Source organism: Gadus macrocephalus, chromosome 23, assembly GCF_031168955.1.
Source record: "Gadus macrocephalus chromosome 23, ASM3116895v1".
NCBI classification, from domain to species: Eukaryota; Metazoa; Chordata; class Actinopteri; order Gadiformes; family Gadidae; genus Gadus; species Gadus macrocephalus.
Window position 1 is genome coordinate 5,434,167 of NC_082404.1, and position 20,506 is coordinate 5,454,672.

Consider the following 20,506-nt stretch of genomic DNA (forward strand, 5'->3'; position numbering starts at 1 on the left):
GAGACCTAGAGAGACCTAGAGAGAGACCGAGACCCAGAGAGATCAAGAGAGTTCTAGAGAGACTTAAAGAGAACCAGAGAGACCCAGTGAGGCACATAGAGACCTAGAGAGATCCCGAGCCAACCTCAAGAATCCGAGACTACAGAGAGACCCACAAAGACCACAAGGACCTAGATAGACACAGACAGACATGTAGACAAATAGAAAAATAGGTCAGGGAATAAGAACAGCAATTGAGATTTACTGTAACCTGGAGAGCTAGGAGCTGGTAGTAACCAGGTGGAGTTGTGGAGGTGTTCAGTCTCTCTGTGAGTAACACCTCCCTGGCTGGTTTTGTTCTCCTCTTCCTCCTCCTCTTCCTCCTCTTCCTACTCCTCTTCCTCCTCCTCTTCCTCCTCCTCCAGGACAATGTTACCCACGGGGGTGTGGGGGGGGCCCGGACCCCGGAGCCAGAAGCAGTCGGACCGGACTCTCTGTCATCATCATCATCCTGCGCGGACCAGAACCCGCCCCCCCGCCTCAACCCGCACAACCTCCAGCCCGCACCGGGAGCCGAGACGCCCCCCTCCCCCACCCCTCTCCCCCTGTGCCTTCCGCAGGGAGCCGTCGCTATACTCTTGGCCCCTCCTCCATGTAACCCCCCCCCCCCCCCCCCCCCCCCCCAACCCCGAGCTCACGTCCTCAGTATGGACACTCACGCCCCCCCCCCCCCCCCCCCCCACACACACACACACACACATCCATACACACACATAACTCACACCGTAAACGCAACTGCATACCTTTAACCAGCGGGGTTAAAGCCGGGGTCGGGAAAAGCAAGTGCACCGTAATCCACCTTCCTGACGCGCCGCCTCTGGCCGCGGGTCAGGTGTAGTAGCACTCTGTACATAGAGCCCACTCAGCAAGGGGGGGGGGGGGGGGGGGGGGCACCACTACCAGAACATGAGTACGATCTGTGGGGCGGACGGGGTCGATTTTGTCACGTGACTTATGGTTGCTAGGGTAGATAACGTGCATACAGTTCATGGGGTATAAATATATAAATAAATATATATATGCATAGTGGGGAGGGCTGCTTAAAGACGTGGGTCATGATGGCGGCGTCTCTGAACGCCGTCATGGCCTCTCTCCTGGTCTGTGTTTTCTGGTCCTGCTGTGAGTGTGCAGCAGCACGGACTCCTCCCGTCTTCGACGTCCATAAGAACCCCCACCACGCGACGCTACACAATCGACTGTAGATAACGCTGATGCGCCCCAACTGCCGCGGAGGGAAATGTTATTGATAACTGGATATTATAGTCCTGCTTTTAAACCCCTGAAAAATAGTAGCTTATGCTTTTGTTACTGGTCATGAGGATAAAAAACAACAACAATGTAAAGTGTGTGAAGGAGTGTTTAAGAGAGGGAGGGAGTGTGTGTGTGTGGGTGTGTGTGTGTGCGTGTGTGCGTGTGTGCGTACGTACGTGCGTCTTCGTGCGCCTGTGCAATTCTCTTTTTTTATCTATCTGCAGTTGAGGAAAATATTGATACAGTGCGTTTGGTGTCGTGTATTCGTTTCCACTCACCGTAACTGCGCTAGCTTTAGCTTAGCTTAGGTCCCCGTCCACTTAGCTGTGATTCACTGGTCTGGAACTAACCCACCTCCACCCTCCCTCCCTCCCTCCCTCCCTCCCTCCCACTGGGTTCAGATCCGGTTGCCAGGTCCAGAGATGGTGTTAGGCTACGCCCCCCCCCCCCCCTCCCCCCTTACACTTACTGGAAAGCTCGTTCTAGAAAATAAGCGTCTGCAGAAATAAAGAACACCTCACAAACACTAAGGAAGCCTGGTTGGTAAGACCGCCGGCGCCACGCAAACCCCTCACCTTGAGGCCTTAAACCTCTCCGCCGCTGGGCTCTCATTGGCTGAGCCCGCTCCGCTGCTGTGTGATCAATTGAAATGGATTTGCTGTGATCCATTGGTTTTCCTCCCTCCCAAACCCCCTCCCTCCTCATTATAGCCCTCTTTGCTTCGCTCTCAGGGTGTGTGTGTGTGTTGTGTGCACTAGCATGTGTTCTTCAGTCTGGGCCCACGTAACCGCGGCCATCCCTAGCGGTCCTAAGGTAGACCAGAGTGTGCACACATGTCAGTGTGACGTTTAATCAATGGGTCGTGCTTAAGGTTGCCATGTCTGTGTCAGCAACCCTCTTTCCAGGTCCATGTTTTGATTTTTGAATTGTTTTCCATTCACCGTCGATGTTATTGGTAACGGTTGTCCCCGGGTTCCCTGAGGTATGTCAGTCTCCTTGTATAGGAAGTGAACATTAAAAGGATATAGTCGTGTTTATCACAATATTACCTTATTAATTCCGTGACACTGCAGCTTGGTGGAATATATTATTGTATGTGTGGTGCATGGATAACTGCTGAAAATAACAATAAAACCATCAAAGTATTTTGTGTCCTGAGTCGTTCAATAAGAGGAAACCGTAGATTCAATCATTTTGCTGACACTTTTATCCCGAGTGATTGGCAAGTGACAAAAAAATTGCTGCTCAAACAAGTAAAAAAAATAGGCAATTGGTCAGTTTAACCTACCCTGTCTCTGATTATTCCCTATTCTTTACAGTGTTTGTTTCCAACACCAATTAATCACTTTTCCTTCTCTGTATCCATCCACAATGTAGTAGACATGAAAAAAGCCTTGATCGATAGATGGTCAAACCATCAATATCCAAAATGAAGGTAACCTGCATACCTGCTCAATTTTATATGATTATTGTTACTGAGTTTTACCTCAATTAACAAAGTTGGATGCATTTGTATTTCCCCAGTTCCCCATGTACAGTCTGGGTGAAGTTGGCATGGTTATTTTGTCAAATGTATTCAATACCTGTTCCATGTTTGCGGCTGAGATTACAAATAAAGCCGAGATTACAAATAAAGAACAATTGGATTTCCCTTCACCCACACACATAACTAATGCTAACATAACAGTTGGTGTAGTATGATAGCAGGCTATCCTAATAGCCCACCAATGACCTGTTGTGAATAGTATGTTTCTTCTTTCAAAAGCAATAAATACTGTAAAACCCTTGCTTGCCTCTATGAAGTCTGCCAATATTTATAAAATAACCTTATTCATGAAATAAAAACAAAAAAAACGATGGTCATAGAGGTAGCCTACCTTAAATATCTGACTTCTACTGAATTCTATAAAACAAATCTATGACTAAATTTAAGTTATTAATGGTGTTATTCTGTGTAGTGACATATGATGAGGGCACACAGTAGGTCTGGATGTCACTGGACAGCAGAGATCGCTGCCATAGGTCACGATGCCACCAAAAATATAACAGTTTGGGCTATGGACTGCTCTACGACTCCACACTATTCGTCACTGAGCATAGTTCACCCCGTCCCTGATGTGAACACGATGTGTTGTGCAAATTACAATGAAGTAGCTTGACTTTAAGAAGAACAATTTGGCTTAATAAAGTTTCCCCATCTTCATTATGACCTGTGTGATCCTACTGATTAAAGAGGAAGGAAATCAGTCACATTTATCCTGCTTTTATATGATGAATGTAAAAACTTCTGTGTTCTCTATATATAAAAACATGCTAGGGGAGGGGCTGACCCGCTTATCGACTTGTTTAAATGTGATCAGTTTAGGAAGTAAGTTTTCGTTCCTTATTTAGTCCTCTATAATGTGACAACTTTGATTCAACACACGCACGCACGCACGCACGCACGCACGCACGCACACACACACGCACACGCACACGCACACACACACACACACACACACACACACACACACACACACACACACACACACACACACACACACGAGGAGTACCGATATAATGGTGGCTCTATGATCTCTTACGAAGGCCCTAAGAAGATGACCTGCGTCTACAATTTGAGGCTTTTCAAGTTCGACGGCCAGAAAGATATTAAATCAGCCTTGAACAGTTATTATGTAAGGGATAGGATAATATATAGAACGCCGGTCATTATTTTGAAAATAAGCCCCCGACAGGGCAAACCGGACACCGACGCGAAGCGAAGGTGTCTTGCTTCGCCCTGAAGGGGCTTATTTTCCCGATAATGACCATGATAATGACCGGTGTTGCACCGAATTCTGCGACCCACCGAAAAGTGTGACCCCAGGGGGCACTGTTGCATATTTTCTGCAGTAGGCATACAAAAACATACATAAAACATAAGATCTCCCCCAAACCAATTACCTTTTAATTAAAGGTGCTTAATAAATAAATTTCATTGATTTGATTAGCACTTTACAGACCCATACAATGGATAGGGCGTTTAGTACGGTCCTTCCCCGTTGCTTCTTTACCCATAAAAAGCTACAGTCAGTGTTAAATTATGCTGATTTACCTTTGAGCATTTCCTATTATAGGCTACTGTGTAAAATGCTGTTTAGAATTAATGTTAGTATCAAGAAAAGAAAGACCCACCGGTGGGGGGAGATCTTATGCAGTGGCGTCTCTATGCTTTTTTATTCGGGGCTAAAGCCTCGGATGTTACTTAGGCTACGTTTACACGATGACGGTCTGAACAGAAGACGCAAAAGTGGCGTCGCGTCTTCACTTTTTATTCCGCGTTTAGACAAGCGTTTTCGGGAGGAAATCTGCGTGCATACGGTGACGCAAAAGTGTATGGAATTCGATTGGGTATGCATGCCAGGCGGCTAGGTGGTGCTGTGATACACTATCACACAACACCGCCATGTCTGAGCGCATGCGTATAATCTTCCTTCTTCTCTTATCCGTGCCGCAAAAAACAAAAAGATCCTTCTCTGTTCAGTAATACTATCTGTACATATCCTGTACATTTCGTGGAAAGACTCCTGTATGCTTGTTAGAGCTGCCAGAGCAGCTTGAAGGTCCGACGCATGGAAATAATCTGACATGTTTGTTTATTTCCTTGTACTGGCACATGTATGTGACGTGAACGCGTACGCGACGTGAGCAGATCTGAGCAGTGTTTTGCGTCTTGGCAGTCTAGACGGAAACGCTACGGCGGAGCGTTTTCAACTTTTCCACTCTGGAGGGTGGTTTCAGATTTATGCGTTTTCATGCCCCAAAAACGCCGTCACCGTCTTAACGAAAGGCACTTCCGATAAAATATTTGATAGTTTTTACCCGCAAGCGTCCTCTTGTAAACGGGGCCTTAATTTGCCCCGAATATGATCTTTGAAAAAAAAAAAAAGTAGCCTAGTCTAGATAGTCCTTCTGGCAAGAGAATAAACAACCTGCTTACCACCCCAAGTGTATTAACCTATCCTATCCCCAGTCAGATCTGTGCGTGTGTGTGTATGTGTATGTGTATGTGTATGTGTGTAAGGTCTGTGTGACAATTTGACCACTGTCCCCGTCTGTTTAACTGCCTATCAATAGCGCGCATTGATGGATAGTGAATGAACAGCAAACCTTCAAGCATACAGTATATTCAAGCTCTTTATTCAAGCAACAAACACTCACAAACAATCTCTCCCCCTCACCATGGCTCTGTACTGCAGACTAAAAGAGACAGGGTGGGGCTGAGGGCTTTAAATATGGTGTCAGGAAACACCTGCTGCCACTGATTGGCCCATTTTGGGCCAAGCCATTTTCCCTTGTGTCAAAGGAGGACACTGGACATTGACATTGGACATTAATGAGCGACAAGCCGAAATGCACTAGTGAAAATCACTGATCTACAAGAATAAATTAACTTTAACATGCATGCTGTATTTGAGTTTATTCATGGTTGATTTGCAAAATGCCACAGTATTATAATCCCCCTGTTGATTGGGCCTGTCTAGTGGGAGGGGCCATGGGGTATAAAAGGGGTGAGCTGCTGTTCTTCTGATAGTCTGTTGTATGCTGTTGCCAGAACAGGTTGTCTGTGTTGAGCAGGGTGCTCAGCTCTCCACGAGATGCTAAATATCTACTGAGGTGATTATTCCATTATGTTGTAAATTATGGTTCAATGCATTCAGTGATTGAGTTTAATGGGCATTTATTTTGCTAATGGATTATTTTATTTATTGACATTGATTATTTGAAGTACCGGTATTTGATTTTGAATATGCTTGATTTATTATAGAGAATATTTGATTATTGATTATTTGAATTGATTGATTTATTTGATTTTGGAATTGGTTTTGAATAGGGTTTTATTTTACTATTTTCAGATATTTGGTGGTTGGCCTCCTCTATGTTTTGCACTTATCTGACACTTTGGGGGAATAAATGTTGTTTTTAACTGATTTGCAACTGTGTGCCTTGCCATCCTTTGGGTTTGAAAGTCTGGTTTATTAAGGTTACATAATACCTTCACCCGAGGCGGGGTGTGACAATCTGCCTCGCTTGTATTCATTTTACTCTGCAATAACTTGAATGGAACTTTAGATGTTTGGGGATAAGCAGCATAGCAGTCGGGTAGCTATTTATAGATATAATAAACCGCGTATTTCGTTTATTTAGATAAAGCATCATGAAAAAGTTTGCATGCACAATAAAGCATACACATACATTTTGGCGTGCAGCATTTTCATTTTCCCTCGGGGCTAAGCCCCGGATGTTTATGAAACCTAGAAATCCCCACCCAAATCTATTCTCTCGAGTATAGGCAATAAAAATGCGATATGCGTGGAAGAGAGACGGAAGGAGAGGAGAAAAGAAGTAGAGGGGAGAAGAGAGGAGTATTTAGTGACCTGAACTGTATGGAGTGTGTGTGGGGGGGTGTATCTATATAGTTTGTATCTCTATTAAGTTAATCTTTGGTGTCTATATGGTGTGTGTATCTATATGGTGTGTGTATCTATATGGTGTATACCTAATGGGGTGTGCGTGTATATATATAGTTTGTATCTATGGTGTGTGCGTGTGGTTTGTATATGTTGTGTGTATCAATATTGTGTGTGTATCTGTGGTGTGTGTGCGTGCATATGGTGTGAATCTATATGGTGTATTAGTGTGTGTGTGTGGTGGTAGGTGATGTCTCCAGTTTAACCAGTGAATGAGTCTCTCTGGTCTCTTTGATGAAAGCTTCCTTCTCACTCACATGCACACACTCACTCGCGCACACAGTAAGGTGAATTGAAGACTTTTTTTGTTTTGTATGAATCTAAATCAGTCAAATCAGACTCATCCCTTTAATTAAAATGAGAGAGGTCATTTAAGATCAAACACAGAGCTGAAATAGCCTCTCACTGTTACCAAGGTGACCAGAGGGCGCCGAACCTGCGTTGAGTTTTACCAATTAGCTCACCTGCCAAGTGGTTTTCTTAATTAGTTAATTGGTTGCATCTGGTGCGTTTCACTTAAGAGGGAACCGGACAGTACGTTGGTGTCCTCCACTGTTTTGCAGTGTAGCATCTCCCAAACGTATGTTGTTGTGTTTCCAGAAACCAGAACGTGTGTGTACTGTTTTATTGAGGTCTGTTGTGACTTAGTTAACATCTCTTCCTGTTTCACAGGTTAAAGACTTTTTGAAGTAAAGAGGAGCATCTCATCTGACCCTGATGTGAGTAGAATTGTGTGGCGAAGCACAACTGACGTGACTTCTATGTTGAATATAAATCACTGATAATGTGTGAAAGAAATCGGGGATTGTGGTGGTTTAACTCTCATTCGAATTTGGACCATGAGTAAACTGTTCCTTCCTTCAAAGGTCTATCATGGATATTTAACTGCAGTTCTGTGAGTATCCCAACTTAACCATGAAGATGAAATGCAAACTGTAAGTCATTAATTTCTCATTACTCTTGGGCACATTGATGTATTTTGGCTTCCTGGTGAGTTAACCCGTTACCTGAAGGTTGATCTGAGTAGTAAGGATGTTTTATTGGTTCATGGGTTTCTTAGGTGTTTGGTTTATGTTGGTTTTAATGATTTGTAAAAATGGTTACAGGCTCCAAGTTGTTGTTGTAAGCTGGAGTAATGGGTTGGGTTCTGATATCATCAGTCTTCTTTCATTCTACTCTCCTGAGCTCTGCGTCTTCATCACATGAGTGCTGCTTTACTGATGAGGGTGTGGTCTGAGTGAGCGGAGGTGCATACTGGGATACAGAGCTGTGTGAAGTCTACAGGTCCGTAGACACGCCCCCTCAGGGGAAACCGAGTGTTTGAGGAACCGTCGTGACGTCAGTTACATGGACTGGAATGTTCTTTAAGATGGAGACAGGGATTCCGAAGGAGAAACACCAGGGGGAGATGAGGGGGCTCCTCATCTCAACGACTAAAACACAACTTCAGTCTGACACAGAGAACCATGGAACACATTCAACAGTCCCCTCCAGGCATCGTGACTCCTCAGGAACAGCTTAATTTCCATGAAGGTCTTATTTGGGGCCATCCCCAGATGGATCCTGCTCCTCAAGAGCCACCCCCCTCCACTGGGTGGTCTTCTGAACAGATGACCTCCTTCCTGTCCTCAGGCTGACTAAAGCTGCACCGTTTGCATTTGTGAAGGCCCCTCATTCAGGAAACTACTGGACTACAAAGACATGACTTCAGAGACGTTGAATCAACCTGGGACACATTTTGGAGACGCCAAGCATAATCCCTCACCAACGTGTGACGCAACTGAAGAATGTTGTACATAAGTAAACGTCTCTGGAGACATTGGTTGTTCTGTTCTGGGTGCCCTGGCAGGAGAGCTGGGGGGGGGATGATGGAATGTTATTTGGCATGAGGTTTTTACCCTGCATGATTGTTTGGCCTTTTATGGCTCAGTGGTGTGTGTGTTTGGGTTTGACATGAGATGGATGATTTTTGAGCATCCCTAGGGTTCTACTGTGTATGTGTCTCCCACTCACACCTGGCATGGGGTTCTACGTGCCTGTCCTGGGTTCTGTGTGTGCGTCCGGCTTGCTTTGACAGTGATAATGTTCATACGGGGGTCTGTGTGACGGGCTTGGGATATTGGAATGGTCAAATAAATCATACCTGATGGACGGCCACACGTTTACTTAAGGGCCACCAGTAGACATGAAGAGCCCTGAGAGACGCTCCGGAGCGATATCCAACACACTGGGCAGGAAGGAGAGTATCCAAATCAAGTGTAAAAGGATGCAAGCGGCGTGTTCAGATCAGTGACTTCAAACTAGGACTACACCAATCAGGATCAATGGAGGATGGACACCTAAAGGCATTCCACAAGGAGAGTCTGACGTTGGAAAGGGAACTTAATGGATATTCAAGATAACCTTCAGACCTGTAATGAGACGGCTCTTCCTACCTTGCTGGATTGATGGAGAGCCCTGTGGATCTTGTCTTGCTCTCAGTTGCACGGCTTCTCAGGCTGAACTGTATTCGTTCCGGACAGGACTAGCTGAACGATTGGTTCCCTTAAATCAGAACCAGTCCGGGAACTCCAGTTAGTGCGCTCTTCGAGCTGAAGTTACGCTCTTCTGCTGAGGAGGTAAGGAAACCTTCACTGGGGCTTCAAGGTGTAAAGAGGAGAATGTTTCAAAGTGTTCCATGGTACTCTGAGGACCGTTGTTGTGTTCCACTGGCTGAGAGGAAGAACCCTCACATCTTCCTCTTGGCCTTTCTCCTCTGAGAATCCTGGCGCCATCTTGAAGGATATTCCAGCTCATGTAATTGATGTCACGACAGATTCTCAAACACTTGGTTTCTCCTGAGGGGCGTGTCTATAGAACTGAAGACTTCAGACGGCACTGCATCCCAGCATGCATCTCTGCTCACTTAGACCACACCCCCATGAGTAGGATGCAACATTCTGGTGATGGAGATGTAGAGTTTTATAAGTAACGAGGGAGCAGACAAAGGTTCGATTAGAACACAATGGCATGTCAAGTCTGTAAATCTTTAAACCATGAAGATGGTTGGATAGTTCAGGAATTGGGCTTCTATTTATTATGAGCAGTCCTTTCGCTCAGATGCCCACTTCTCACTAGACCTGTACATGTGTTGGCTGGCTGGCATGATTTGCTGTTGGTGATGAGGCGGTCAAGGTGACGTTGCAGGGCTATGGTCGGCTCTCTGTGAGTTCAACGTTTAGATTTGCTCTGTATGGTTTGTACCCTGAATAATCTAGATAATTGTAAAATGGAGACACGGTTTTGTAGTGAATGATTCCATTGTTCTTAGGCAAGGATTTGAGGTTTATAGTTGTTGTGGGACGTACATGGTAGTTTGGTTCTTCGTACGGTTTTGAGTGATATAGCTTGTACACACTGGGTGCATAATAATGTAAAGGTACACTCAATGGGAGTAATGACCAACAGCAACAAACAGATCTCCTCAAGGTAAGTCTGTTGGCTGTGTTTTAATGCAGACCATCGCTGGACTTCAGGATCTTCCTCCGTTCAGCTCAAGGTGAGGCGCTGGTTATGTTTTTTCTTTGGTTGATTCCGGCCGGAATGTTTGGATTCCTGTCGGACGGTTTGTGCTTCCCGCCGTGGAAGTTTCTGAGTGCGGTCACTTGATTTAGTCCCAATCGTTAGCATAGAACGTTGTAGTATTGACAACCATTAGAAACCAACTGGCAGTTAGTTGGACGGAATCTGGCTGAACGTTCTGGATTGTATTTGAGTAACCTCGAGCCGTTGGCAACGGAAAATATTTTTCAGTCGGTTTCCATTGGGAATTTTTGCCCCTTATCTTAAACAACTTAAATTTGAAATTAAGTACATACTGACAAGTAAGTCGTACAATACAGTATGTTGATAATTTTCGATGGTTGCGCCGTACTTTTAACCACGTTGACGGGACTCTCGCTGCGTACAAAACGGCGTTCTACTTGCGGCCCCATTTTTGACATCGGTGAAGGCTGAAAATCATTACATGGTGGAAGACAATTTGACATTTCTTCAACGGAACCCAGCACCTGAATATGGCTGAGTAAATTTGATTTTATATCGATATTGCTTAGTGTTCTTTGTTACTTCAGCTTTTGTACGTTCTAAATATCTGCCGTCATTAATTGCCACAGAAGTTAAACCCTACCCAATGGAATGACGTTAAACAAAGACTTTGGTGCAGATTTACCAACTGGATAATATCAAAGCTAAAATAATGGCTGTCATTCCCACATGTTACAGTAGAAGATACTCTAGAACTGTACAAGGTTAAAAAGGTAACATGTAGTTTGTCCCACGGTGTCTGCCTCCTCATCCAGAGCAAGACCTCCACCTCCTTACCCAGAGCCAGACCTCCGCCTCCTGTCAGAAGTCCACCAGAACAGGTCAGTGCTCTGGTGTGTGAGTAGTCTTCTCAGGTCAGTTTCAATGCATGGCCTGAACCACTTCTTTAAACTTGTGGACTGCTCTGTCTTCATTCCCAAAAACGGGATGCTCATGTCTGGTCTCAAGTCTTTTCTAGCCTTGAGTTATAAAATAATAGTTCAATTAATTGTAACTCTGTTTTGGATGAGTCAATTAAGTTTATTGTTGGGCAAATGCTGATATAAACCTGCTGCTGTAGCTGAGATGCGAGGCTGAGAGGCTGGGGTCCGTAGGCTTGTGGTGCCAGGGTGGACTGGAGACTGAGGCTGGAGACCTGCAGCACCGGACCAGAGGGTAACCATCACCAAGCTCATCTGAAAAACACTAAAATCCACGGTAGTTTAGGTCTGGTTTTGATCATCTTATGACTTTAAATCTGTGCGAAGCTGTGATTTGAATTAATTCATATGGAGGGCTGGAAATAAAGGGCTTAAAAATAAGAAACTACATGTTTGTAACCAGACTTTAGGGCCAGACTCGGGCTGTTTGTTCCAGACCAGGACGGCTGAGGAGAGCTGATGGAGGAGCCAAGACTCTGGAGGACGACCAGGATATTCGTAAGTTTGCATAAAATGAACAGTGGACTTGTTGTAATGCAGGATTAGTTTGTCCAGTACAAGTTACGGCATACTACTGTGTTTGTTTACCAGACAAACTACAGCTGCTACTTTGTTACGCGCCATTAGAGCCCAACTACTCCTGTGTTTGTGACCTTACATTAGAACCCAACTACTACTGTGTTTGTTACCTGATATTAGAGACAAATTACTAGTGTGTTTGTTTCCTTACATTAGAGACAAATTACGTTTGTAACCTGACCAAGAATCTGGAGGAATGATGGAGAAGCCGTACATCTGGAAGGCAAATCCTGAGGACAACAAGGACTCTCTGACCTCCAGTGGGGGTGATCTTCTTGACCCAACATGTAACCGTGTGCTTCCACACGCCTTTCCCTCACGTCTGTCACTAACCTCACTACTTCACTACTCTCTACTGCTTCCTCTTTTCTTCCTTCTCTGTGGTTCAAACCTTTACACTGAAGGCGCGCCTTCCTGCCCTCAGAGGGTTCAGCGTTAGGGTTGAGAGTCAGGGTTTAGAGTCAGGGACAGAGCTGGTCAGGGAGGACTGCTTTTACACAAACCTCTTAATTTGCTTTTGGAATGGTGGTGACATTTTGAAAAGATTCATTTGGGAAAATGTTTTCCTCTGCTTTCCTTTACAAAATTGTATTCAACTTCTGTCAAGTGTTTTTGTTTATATATTAAAATCCCACATTGACTTCTACATGTTTGGTGCGGTTCATTTAATTGTCAGTTTAACTTGGTTAATGTCAAGCTGAACTCCTGCAATACATTTAATATACATGATTGTTATTCAGCAATGTTCACATAATCCATTTTGTAAAAATATGAAACCTCCATATTACTACTAAATTCAAGCCTATTCATGTATTTGTACATACTACCCCGCAGGCCGTTCTCTGCTACTACAACACGTTCAATCCACCAACCCGTCTCACATCAATGTACTACGTTGGTTCAAACGGAAAATATAGTTTGGTGTGAGACTGTTGTCCAGCAGAGGGAGCTGTCATAATACACCTTAATTATACAGGAATGTCTGTGTATTTACATTTTACAATGTTCATGGGCTGGTCTAGTTTGTCTGCAAATAACTCTGCCTCCAGCCACAGGATTGGTCGAAACATATGAAGTGAAAGAAATAAAAGCCCAGTTCATCATATCTGAGGTCAGCTGCGGTCAGATTTTGGATCATGAATGTATTGAGTGAACGACGTCTGAGCTAAATATTATCCACCTGGTACTTGTTTCCTGGAGCTTGGAAGATGGCAGGACGCGTGTTTACCTGGTCGATTAGGCCCTGAACGCAGACCCTGAACCCAGACATCCTAATCACAGACCCTGTTTAATTAGCCCAAAATATAATTTTGGGTTAAAAAAATATAAGTACTAGCCTAGTCTAGATAGTCCTTCTGGCAAGAAAATAAACAGTTTAAAAACAACCTTTTTACCACCTCAAGTGAATTAACCTATCCTATCCCCAGTCAGATCTGTGTGTGTGTGTAAGGTCTGTCACTTGCATTCATTTTTCTCTGAAATAACTTGAATGGAACTCTAGACATTTGGGGATAAGCAGCACAGCAGTCAGGTAGCTATTTTAAGCCATAATAAACAGCGCATTTTGTTTATTTAGGTGAAGCATTATGAAAAAATGCAAAATAAAGCATAGAAATAATTTTGGCATTTCATTTTCCTTCTGGGCTAAGCCCCGGATGTTTATGAAACCTAGAAACACCCCTGATCTTACGTTTTATTTATGTTTTTGTTAAAATGCACACGTGCATGTTGCAGAAAACATACAACAGTGCCCCCTGGGGTCACACCTTTCGGTGGGTCGCAGAATTCGGTGTAACACCGGCGACGTTCTATACATTATCCTGCATATTACACGGCTACTTGCCAAAACGAAAAAATAATTTCAGACGGTGTGTCTTTTTACACTATTTGTAACCATTCGTAGGATTGATCAGCAGAGAAATAGTTCGCCAAAGACGTTGACGTCGCTTAGCAACCGAATACGCTTGGGTTGGGTTACCTAACTACTTCAGGAGGGATACGAAAGACGTGAATCAAAGGCAAAAAATCCCCTTTCCTTGACAGTGGTCAATGGGAAGGCCCAATCAAGTGAATGGAGCATTCCACAGTATTAAGAAGTGCCGTGTAATGAGTCATGACACAAGAGAATGAATAACTGGACCTGTTCACAGAGAGTGGGGCTAGCATGTTATGCTGGCCTTGTGTTTGGTGTAGGGGAGGTAGCCAGAGAACCACAGAATAAAATCACTACATGAGATTCAATATGAGGTTAGCGCTACAATTTGATCTTGCTGCCTAATTAAGAGGCGACTATTCATGTTAATTTGAGGGAAATGCGTCTCTTACATTTACATTTAGGACGCTTTTATCCAAAGCGACTTAAAATAAGTACATTTGTCATAAGAAAGTGACTTATATCACTGGAGGTACAATAAGGATGTTTATAGAACCAAGTGCAAAGCACCAGCAACCACTAGGTTAACCCATTCCCCGTGCTCAACATAGATAGCTATGATAAGATGCTACATCTAAGTAGCCTACTTTAACTAAATATGACATCCAATTAATGCATGCATTAAGTGCCAGGACGTGCAACATACAACAATTAGGAGGGGACGGACTTATGACCGCTCTGCATGGCCAGTGAGTCCTGAAGCAGTTCAGGATGAACCTCCCAGTGGCAGCTGACAGAGGAGGGAAACCAAAGTCCATCTTTAATCACATTGATGCTATCTCAATTGTTTCACAGTGAAATTATATGCGTATTTTTGCGTAGGTTTAACTCATAAGATGGCTCATTAAATATATTGCTAATATCCTCCAATCACATCACAGCAGTGCAATTAGTTTCTGGTCCATTCACATGAACCACACGTATGATTATGAATCACATCCCAGTATATCGGAACACATGATGAGGTTTCTCTCAGGACTCCATCAGGATCGATGGACACTGCCAGGGTCAGGGGCTTGATTCCCACACAGGTTAGAATCTCTGTATGCATTAAAAAAGGATTAACAAAGCTTATTTAATAAAGCTAAAGTAAAACACAGTCACACACACATGATAGAAGGCCCCGATACATCGGTGCTTCAGCGGCTCTATGACGTCATAAGAAGGCCCATTCCAAGGCAGCCCTAGCAACCAGCCTCATGTTCCACTTCAGGCAGTTCAAGTTGGACGAGCAGAGAGATTGGATGATAATAATTCAGCATTGCTAAATTATTATCGTGCGAGAATGAATTTCTTAGCAAGCCTGTATTGCTGGCCCTGCATCGCACCTCAGGTACGTGAGACCCACCCAATGAAACCAGTACATGAGTTTCAACGGCTGTTGGAATTCCAGATGATCTTGTTGCTTTCCTTTGAAGAAAATCCAATCTGCATGTACAAATACTTCTGTACTTCTATAATATATATATTACTGTACTGTGTGATCATTGTTCTGTGGTGTTCCTCTCAACAGCGATACCAGGCGAGTCCTGCAGCGGAGCAGGTCGACCCGACACGGCCCACAGAGGGCCAGGGCCTCTCTGTGGCTCTCTGCAGCGTCGACACGCTGAGCATCAGCAGTGAGGACCACCGGGACCCTCCGGGCTCCGACCCCTCCACCCACTCAGACCCAGCTCCGCCCCCCGAGAGCAGGCTCCACCCCCAGAGGCCCAGGCCCCGCTGGGGGTGGCTACGGCGTTTTGGCCTCCCCAAGGTTGGTCTCAGTCTACTGAACTGAGAGGTCTTACTGGAGGATCGTAGTCTGTAGTCGTCCTCCTTTGGATTAAAGTGTCCCCAAAGTAGGATTTATTTATTCAAGCTGTATAGCCATAGCCCATATCAAACTATTTACTTCAGCTTATATAGTTGAATCTCAAATTCATGTTAGAAGATCTATTCTCTATGTCTTGTGTAACTGAAATCTCTTTTTCCTTTATCTACCATATTACTGGCAACAGCGAAAACAGGAGCAGAAGTTGACCGGAGGCGCTGCCCTGTTTGGTCAGCAGCTCAGGTGATACTTTAAATAACTGATCATTTACACACACAAGGCCTATCCCCACTACTGCTGGACCTAACATGCATGTTCACCTGGACAGTCACCTATTTATTCGTGTATTTATCAACTTTATTCATAACGTGCATTTAATGCACATTTTGTGTACATTAATATTATTTTGATATTCTAGGACCTTTATCTTTCACTTCTATTTAAAAATCGTTATATATTTTTCTGTCTTAAGCGCAGGAATTGTGATGGTAAATTTTTTTTAACATGTGTTTGGGTCTGGGTCTGGGTCTGTGTGTGTGTGTGTGTGTGTGTGTGTGTGTTGTTTTCGACCCTACTAGTGAAGTCACTAGACCGACGGCCCCCCCCTCCGAGGTGGCCCAGGTCGGCCCAGCCAGGGGCCAGGGCTCCAGGCCGGCCCCCCCCACCGAGGCAGGGCAGCTCCAGGAGGATAGAGCTGCTACACTGAGGTTGGTGCAGGAGGAGAGGACCCCAGGTGATCCCTGGTGACCTCTGGTGACCTCCGGTGACCTCGGGTCCAATCGTAGATCTCCACATGGATACCGTTCTCCAAAATGAAACTAGTGTTGTTAAATGACCTCTGAATGTAATGAACTTTGAAAAGCCTCTTGATCTGCTATAAGGTACCACATTGGGAGGGGGGGTACAGTATTCTAGTGGTGAGGATGTTGGACTCCCAGCAGGCAGGGTTTGAACCCCAATGTCCACAGTACCTTTAAGCATCCTTGGGCAAGCTGCCCTAAACCGTACTTGCTTATTAATGTATCCAGGAAACCTCCCTGTAAACTGCATTGGATTAAAGCGCCCCTAATAAAGTGACTAAACAGTAACTATATGTATCTATGTTTGACCCATAGGGAGGCCCGGACCCCTTGGTTGGACAGTCAGTGTGACGGGGTGCAGGCCGGACCCTCCGTAGACAGGGACCTCGTCCGGGGGCCGTTATCCCAGTCTGGGGGCCTCCTCACCAGGCAGACCGCCACCCCTCGCCTCATAGAGCAGCAGCTGGGCTTCCTGGGGTGAGTGCTGGATGACGGGCTCATACACACCAACCCACAGTAGACACACCAGTAGCATCCACACCAGGGAGGTCATTCAGTAAACACACCGGCAGCCGGTACAACTGCACTACCGCTGATATCCACTAGATAGTGGTTGTGGCTCTATATCGATATATTATCCATTTGAATGCAAGTTAGAGTTACACTTTAAAAGAAGAAACATAACACTGAAAGATAAGGTGAAGATTTATCTTCATCTAATGAATGTTCAAATGTGGTCTTATTACAAAAATACTAATACTAATACTTTAATATGAATACCAAAGCAACGATAGACAAAGTACTTCCTTCCTGGCTCCTGGTGGCTAGTGCTGTAGTGAGGTGAAGCCTTGCTACCTGTTGTTGTGTGTGTGTGTTCTCAGGCTCCCCAACCTGGCACAGAGCTGCTATTTAAACTCCACCCTGCAGAGTCTCCTGACCCTGAGGGTCTTCAGTCAGGAGATGGAGCAGACGCAGTGGGCTTGGAGCTTAGCCCCCTCTGCACAGCTGCTCAGGTACACACACTGGCAAGCACACACACACACACACACACACACACACACACACACACACACACACACACACACACACACACACACACACACACACACACACACACACACACACACACACACACACTGTACACACAAACGCCACACACTGTACACACACACACACACACACACACACACGCACACTGTACGCACACACGCACACACGCACACACGCACACACACATTAGCACACACACACACGCACACACACACTTACTTACGTACTTTCTTCCCCCCAGGGAGTTTGTGGCCATCGGGACATCACGTTGCTCCGACAACAACGGCCACAAGGTGACAGTGCTGAGTTCGTTTAAGAAGAGGGTTTCGCTGCAGGCCCCAGAGTTCAAGGACGATGGACAAAAAGTCAGTCGTCGTCCCCCTCTCCATATATACCAAACAACTTCTTTATTATTTGTGTGGTTTGGTTCAACATGTGTGTGTATGTGTATGCCTGCGTGTTTGTGTGTTTGTGTGCGTAGGACGCCCATGAGTTCCTGACCGCTGTGCTGGACCAGTTGAGGGGTCTGTCCCTCCTGCTAAAGCCAGCCGCTCTGGACATGCTGGGAAGGACCTACTCCTGCCCCGTGGAGGCTCACCTGCTCTTCAACATGTTGAGAACCAGGACCTGCAAGGGGTAAGACAATGGAGAGGGCTCTCTGTGGCTGCAGAGAGAGCACTTTATGCAGTATCATAAACAAGGCTTTACTTTTACTCTGGGATTCTTGAATCAGCCAAAACAGCTTTGGGCCAGCCTGATCTGCAGAGCGACATTAGATCGCTTGCAGATTTGGCTGAAAATGTAATAACTGAGCCGATAATGTAATAATATATAAATATGGCTGCAGCCCCCCATTCAATATTATCATATATCATATTCATACTGCTTCATTCACCAATGATCATAACCTGAATGTTTGTCTGATGGATATGCTCTAGATGCTGCTACTAAACTAATTTAATGCACAAGTTCATCCACATATGCACAGCCATGCGGTTCTTCATAAAAAATAAATCAGTAAATTCCATAAAGACAATTTCACCAAACTGTCAGTTTTTGTGTAGTTTTGTGTGGTAGTTTGTGTAGGCATAGTGGATGGCATAGTCATGTAAACACACCATTACCACTAGCCCTATGTACTCAGTTATTACATTATTGGCTCAGGTATTACATTTTCAAAGGATTTTTTTTATATAAGGCCAACAACCAAATAACCAGCCAATAACGTAATAAGTTATTACACTATTGGCAAAAAGTTATCACGTGATTGGCTCAACACCTTTATTACATTATTATCAAGTTATTACATTATTGGCTTTATTACATTTAAATTATTACGTTATTGACCGTTATTACGTAATTGGTTTCTATAGTCCTCCCTGTAGGTCTTTGTCCTTCCTGTAGGTCTTGGTCCTCCCTGTAGGTCTTGGTCCTCCCTGTAGGTCTTGGTCCTCCCTGTAGGTCTTGGTCCTCCCTGTAGGTCTTGTCCTCCCTGTAGGTCTTGGTCCTCCCTGTAGGTCTTGTCCTCCCTGTAGGTCTTGGTCCTCCCTGTAGGTCCTCCCTGTAGGTCTTGTCCTCCCTGTAGGTCTTGTCCTCCCTGTAGGTCTTGGTCCTCCCTGTAGGTCTTGGTCCTCCCTGTAGGTCTTGTCCTCCCTGTAGGTCTTGTCCTCCCTGTAGGTCTTGGTCCTCCCTGTAGGTCTTGGTCCTCCCTGTAGGTCCTCCCTGTAGGTCTTGTCCTCCCTGTAGGTCTTGGTCCTCCCTGTAGGTCCTCCCTGTAGGTCTTGTCCTCCCCTTAGTGGTGAACGACATGGAGGCCTTGATGTAGGGAGGATGTCGGCCCCAGCAGCAGTGTATCCTGCTCTTGGCCAGCAGTCTTCATCAGTGTCTCCCGTATGTTCTCCTGTGTTAGATGTGAGGGCCAGTCCTCGTCCATGGAGGTCTTCACCAACCTGTCCCTGGACCTGGAGCCTGGAGGCTCGGTGAGCCAGGCCCTGGACAGATACCTCACGGTCAGTGAGCCCACCCTAGGTCATGGACCCACCATGCTGTCGCTCATCACCCCCCTCTGTGCTGCTGTGTGTGGATGGTTGTTCTGTGTGAGGGTCAAACCCAGGCATGTGTTGTGTTGTTGTATTTGTAGGAGAGCTCTCTGAAGTACGCCTGCCAGTGCGGAGGAAATACATCTGGCACGCAGACCTGCTTCCTGAACCTACCTAAGTGAGTGATTCTACAAGCTAGAGAGATAATGATCTACAGTAGCTTTTATTTCCAGTGTTTGTTGTAACAGGAAGGCGGTATAGCATACTGGGCCGGTGGGTTTCCAACCCCCAGCCTTAATGTGTTAGAACACGCTCAGACCGGTTCTGGACAGGAAGCCATTGGCTCTGACCGGTTCTGAACAGATTGTGAGTCTCTTTGTAATAACTCCTGTCGCTCCACCTGCTCTTGCCTCGTCTACTGCAGCGTTCTGGTCCTCCACCTGAAACGCTTCCGCTTCACCCTCACTGGGAGGATAGAGAAGGTGGAGGATGAAGTCCTCCTGTCCAGACACCTGGGACTCAGCATTGGGACAGGTGCTGAAGCTTTGTCCCTGTCCTGTTCAGAAGATCCAATATCTTATCCAGTTATATCTCTTGTTTCAGTATTATGTACACAATGAGAGAATAATCAAGGCCAGACATAGACAAAGAGTATATGTTGATTGAATAACTGAAACGATGAATAGGTGTAGCCTTTACTAACCCTTCAAATGATTTATTTCATACTACAGAGGCAGGGAGTGAGGAAAGCAACATCATGGTGAGAAGAAGAGAGAGAAAGAATATTTAAGAGATAATAAGCTAATCAATTAAACAAATTAGTATTATTTATAACATGAGGTGAGATAAAATATAAAATACTTACTAATATACAGTAATATAGCTGGCTTGCCTTAAGCTTAACTTCAACCTGAACTGTTAGTAAGATGAAGGGAGAAGAAGTACAGGAAATGTTCTCTGTGTGTGAACCTGTTGCTGTCCTCCCGACGC

General features: G+C 45.1%; 2 protein-coding genes and 1 long non-coding RNA gene across 4 annotated transcripts in view; all 3 read left to right on the top strand.

The window, feature by feature from the left end:
• Positions 1-5,223: 5,223 nt before the first annotated feature.
• Positions 5,224-20,506, top strand: part of LOC132452399 (uncharacterized) — a 75,022-nt gene continuing 59,739 nt past the window's right edge. The window contains exon 1 of one of the 2 annotated variants that reach the window (XR_009524306.1): positions 5,224-5,946. This is a non-coding gene — a long non-coding RNA (uncharacterized LOC132452399). Of the gene's footprint in view, positions 5,947-12,081; positions 12,560-20,506 lie in introns of those variants that run through there. The other variant, XR_009524312.1, reaches the window with a different exon arrangement.
• Positions 16,707-17,969, top strand: LOC132452882 (ubiquitin carboxyl-terminal hydrolase 37-like). The gene is made up of 4 exons (XM_060045719.1): positions 16,707-16,904; positions 17,309-17,440; positions 17,719-17,852; positions 17,959-17,969. The coding sequence occupies exons 1-4, from the start codon at positions 16,720-16,722 to the stop codon at positions 17,967-17,969; spliced, it is 462 nt and encodes a 153-aa protein (XP_059901702.1). The 5' UTR covers positions 16,707-16,719.
• Positions 17,948-20,500, top strand: LOC132452057 (ubiquitin carboxyl-terminal hydrolase 37-like). Its single transcript, XM_060044416.1, has 4 exons — positions 17,948-18,113; positions 19,387-19,486; positions 19,618-19,694; positions 19,941-20,500. Exons 1-4 carry the CDS (start codon positions 18,037-18,039, stop codon positions 20,134-20,136), a joined length of 450 nt encoding a protein of 149 aa, XP_059900399.1. The 5' UTR covers positions 17,948-18,036; the 3' UTR covers positions 20,137-20,500.

What these genes read in the sequence shown, in the direction of transcription:
- LOC132452882 (XM_060045719.1), top strand. Translation starts at nt 16,720, where the DNA reads ATGTATCTATGTTTGACCCATAGGGAGGCCCGGACCCCTTGGTTGGAC. An exon ending in CAGCAGCTGGGCTTCCTGGG is followed by an intron (nt 16,905 to 17,308) that starts GTGAGTGCTGGA and finishes GTGTGTTCTCAG; the next exon opens with GCTCCCCAACCTGGCACAGA. An exon ending in CCCTCTGCACAGCTGCTCAG is followed by an intron (nt 17,441 to 17,718) that starts GTACACACACTG and finishes TCTTCCCCCCAG; the next exon opens with GGAGTTTGTGGCCATCGGGA.
- LOC132452057 (XM_060044416.1), top strand. Translation starts at nt 18,037, where the DNA reads ATGCTGGGAAGGACCTACTCCTGCCCCGTGGAGGCTCACCTGCTCTTC. An exon ending in AGAACCAGGACCTGCAAGGG is followed by an intron (nt 18,114 to 19,386) that starts GTAAGACAATGG and finishes CTCCTGTGTTAG; the next exon opens with ATGTGAGGGCCAGTCCTCGT. An exon ending in CCCTGGACAGATACCTCACG is followed by an intron (nt 19,487 to 19,617) that starts GTCAGTGAGCCC and finishes TTGTATTTGTAG; the next exon opens with GAGAGCTCTCTGAAGTACGC.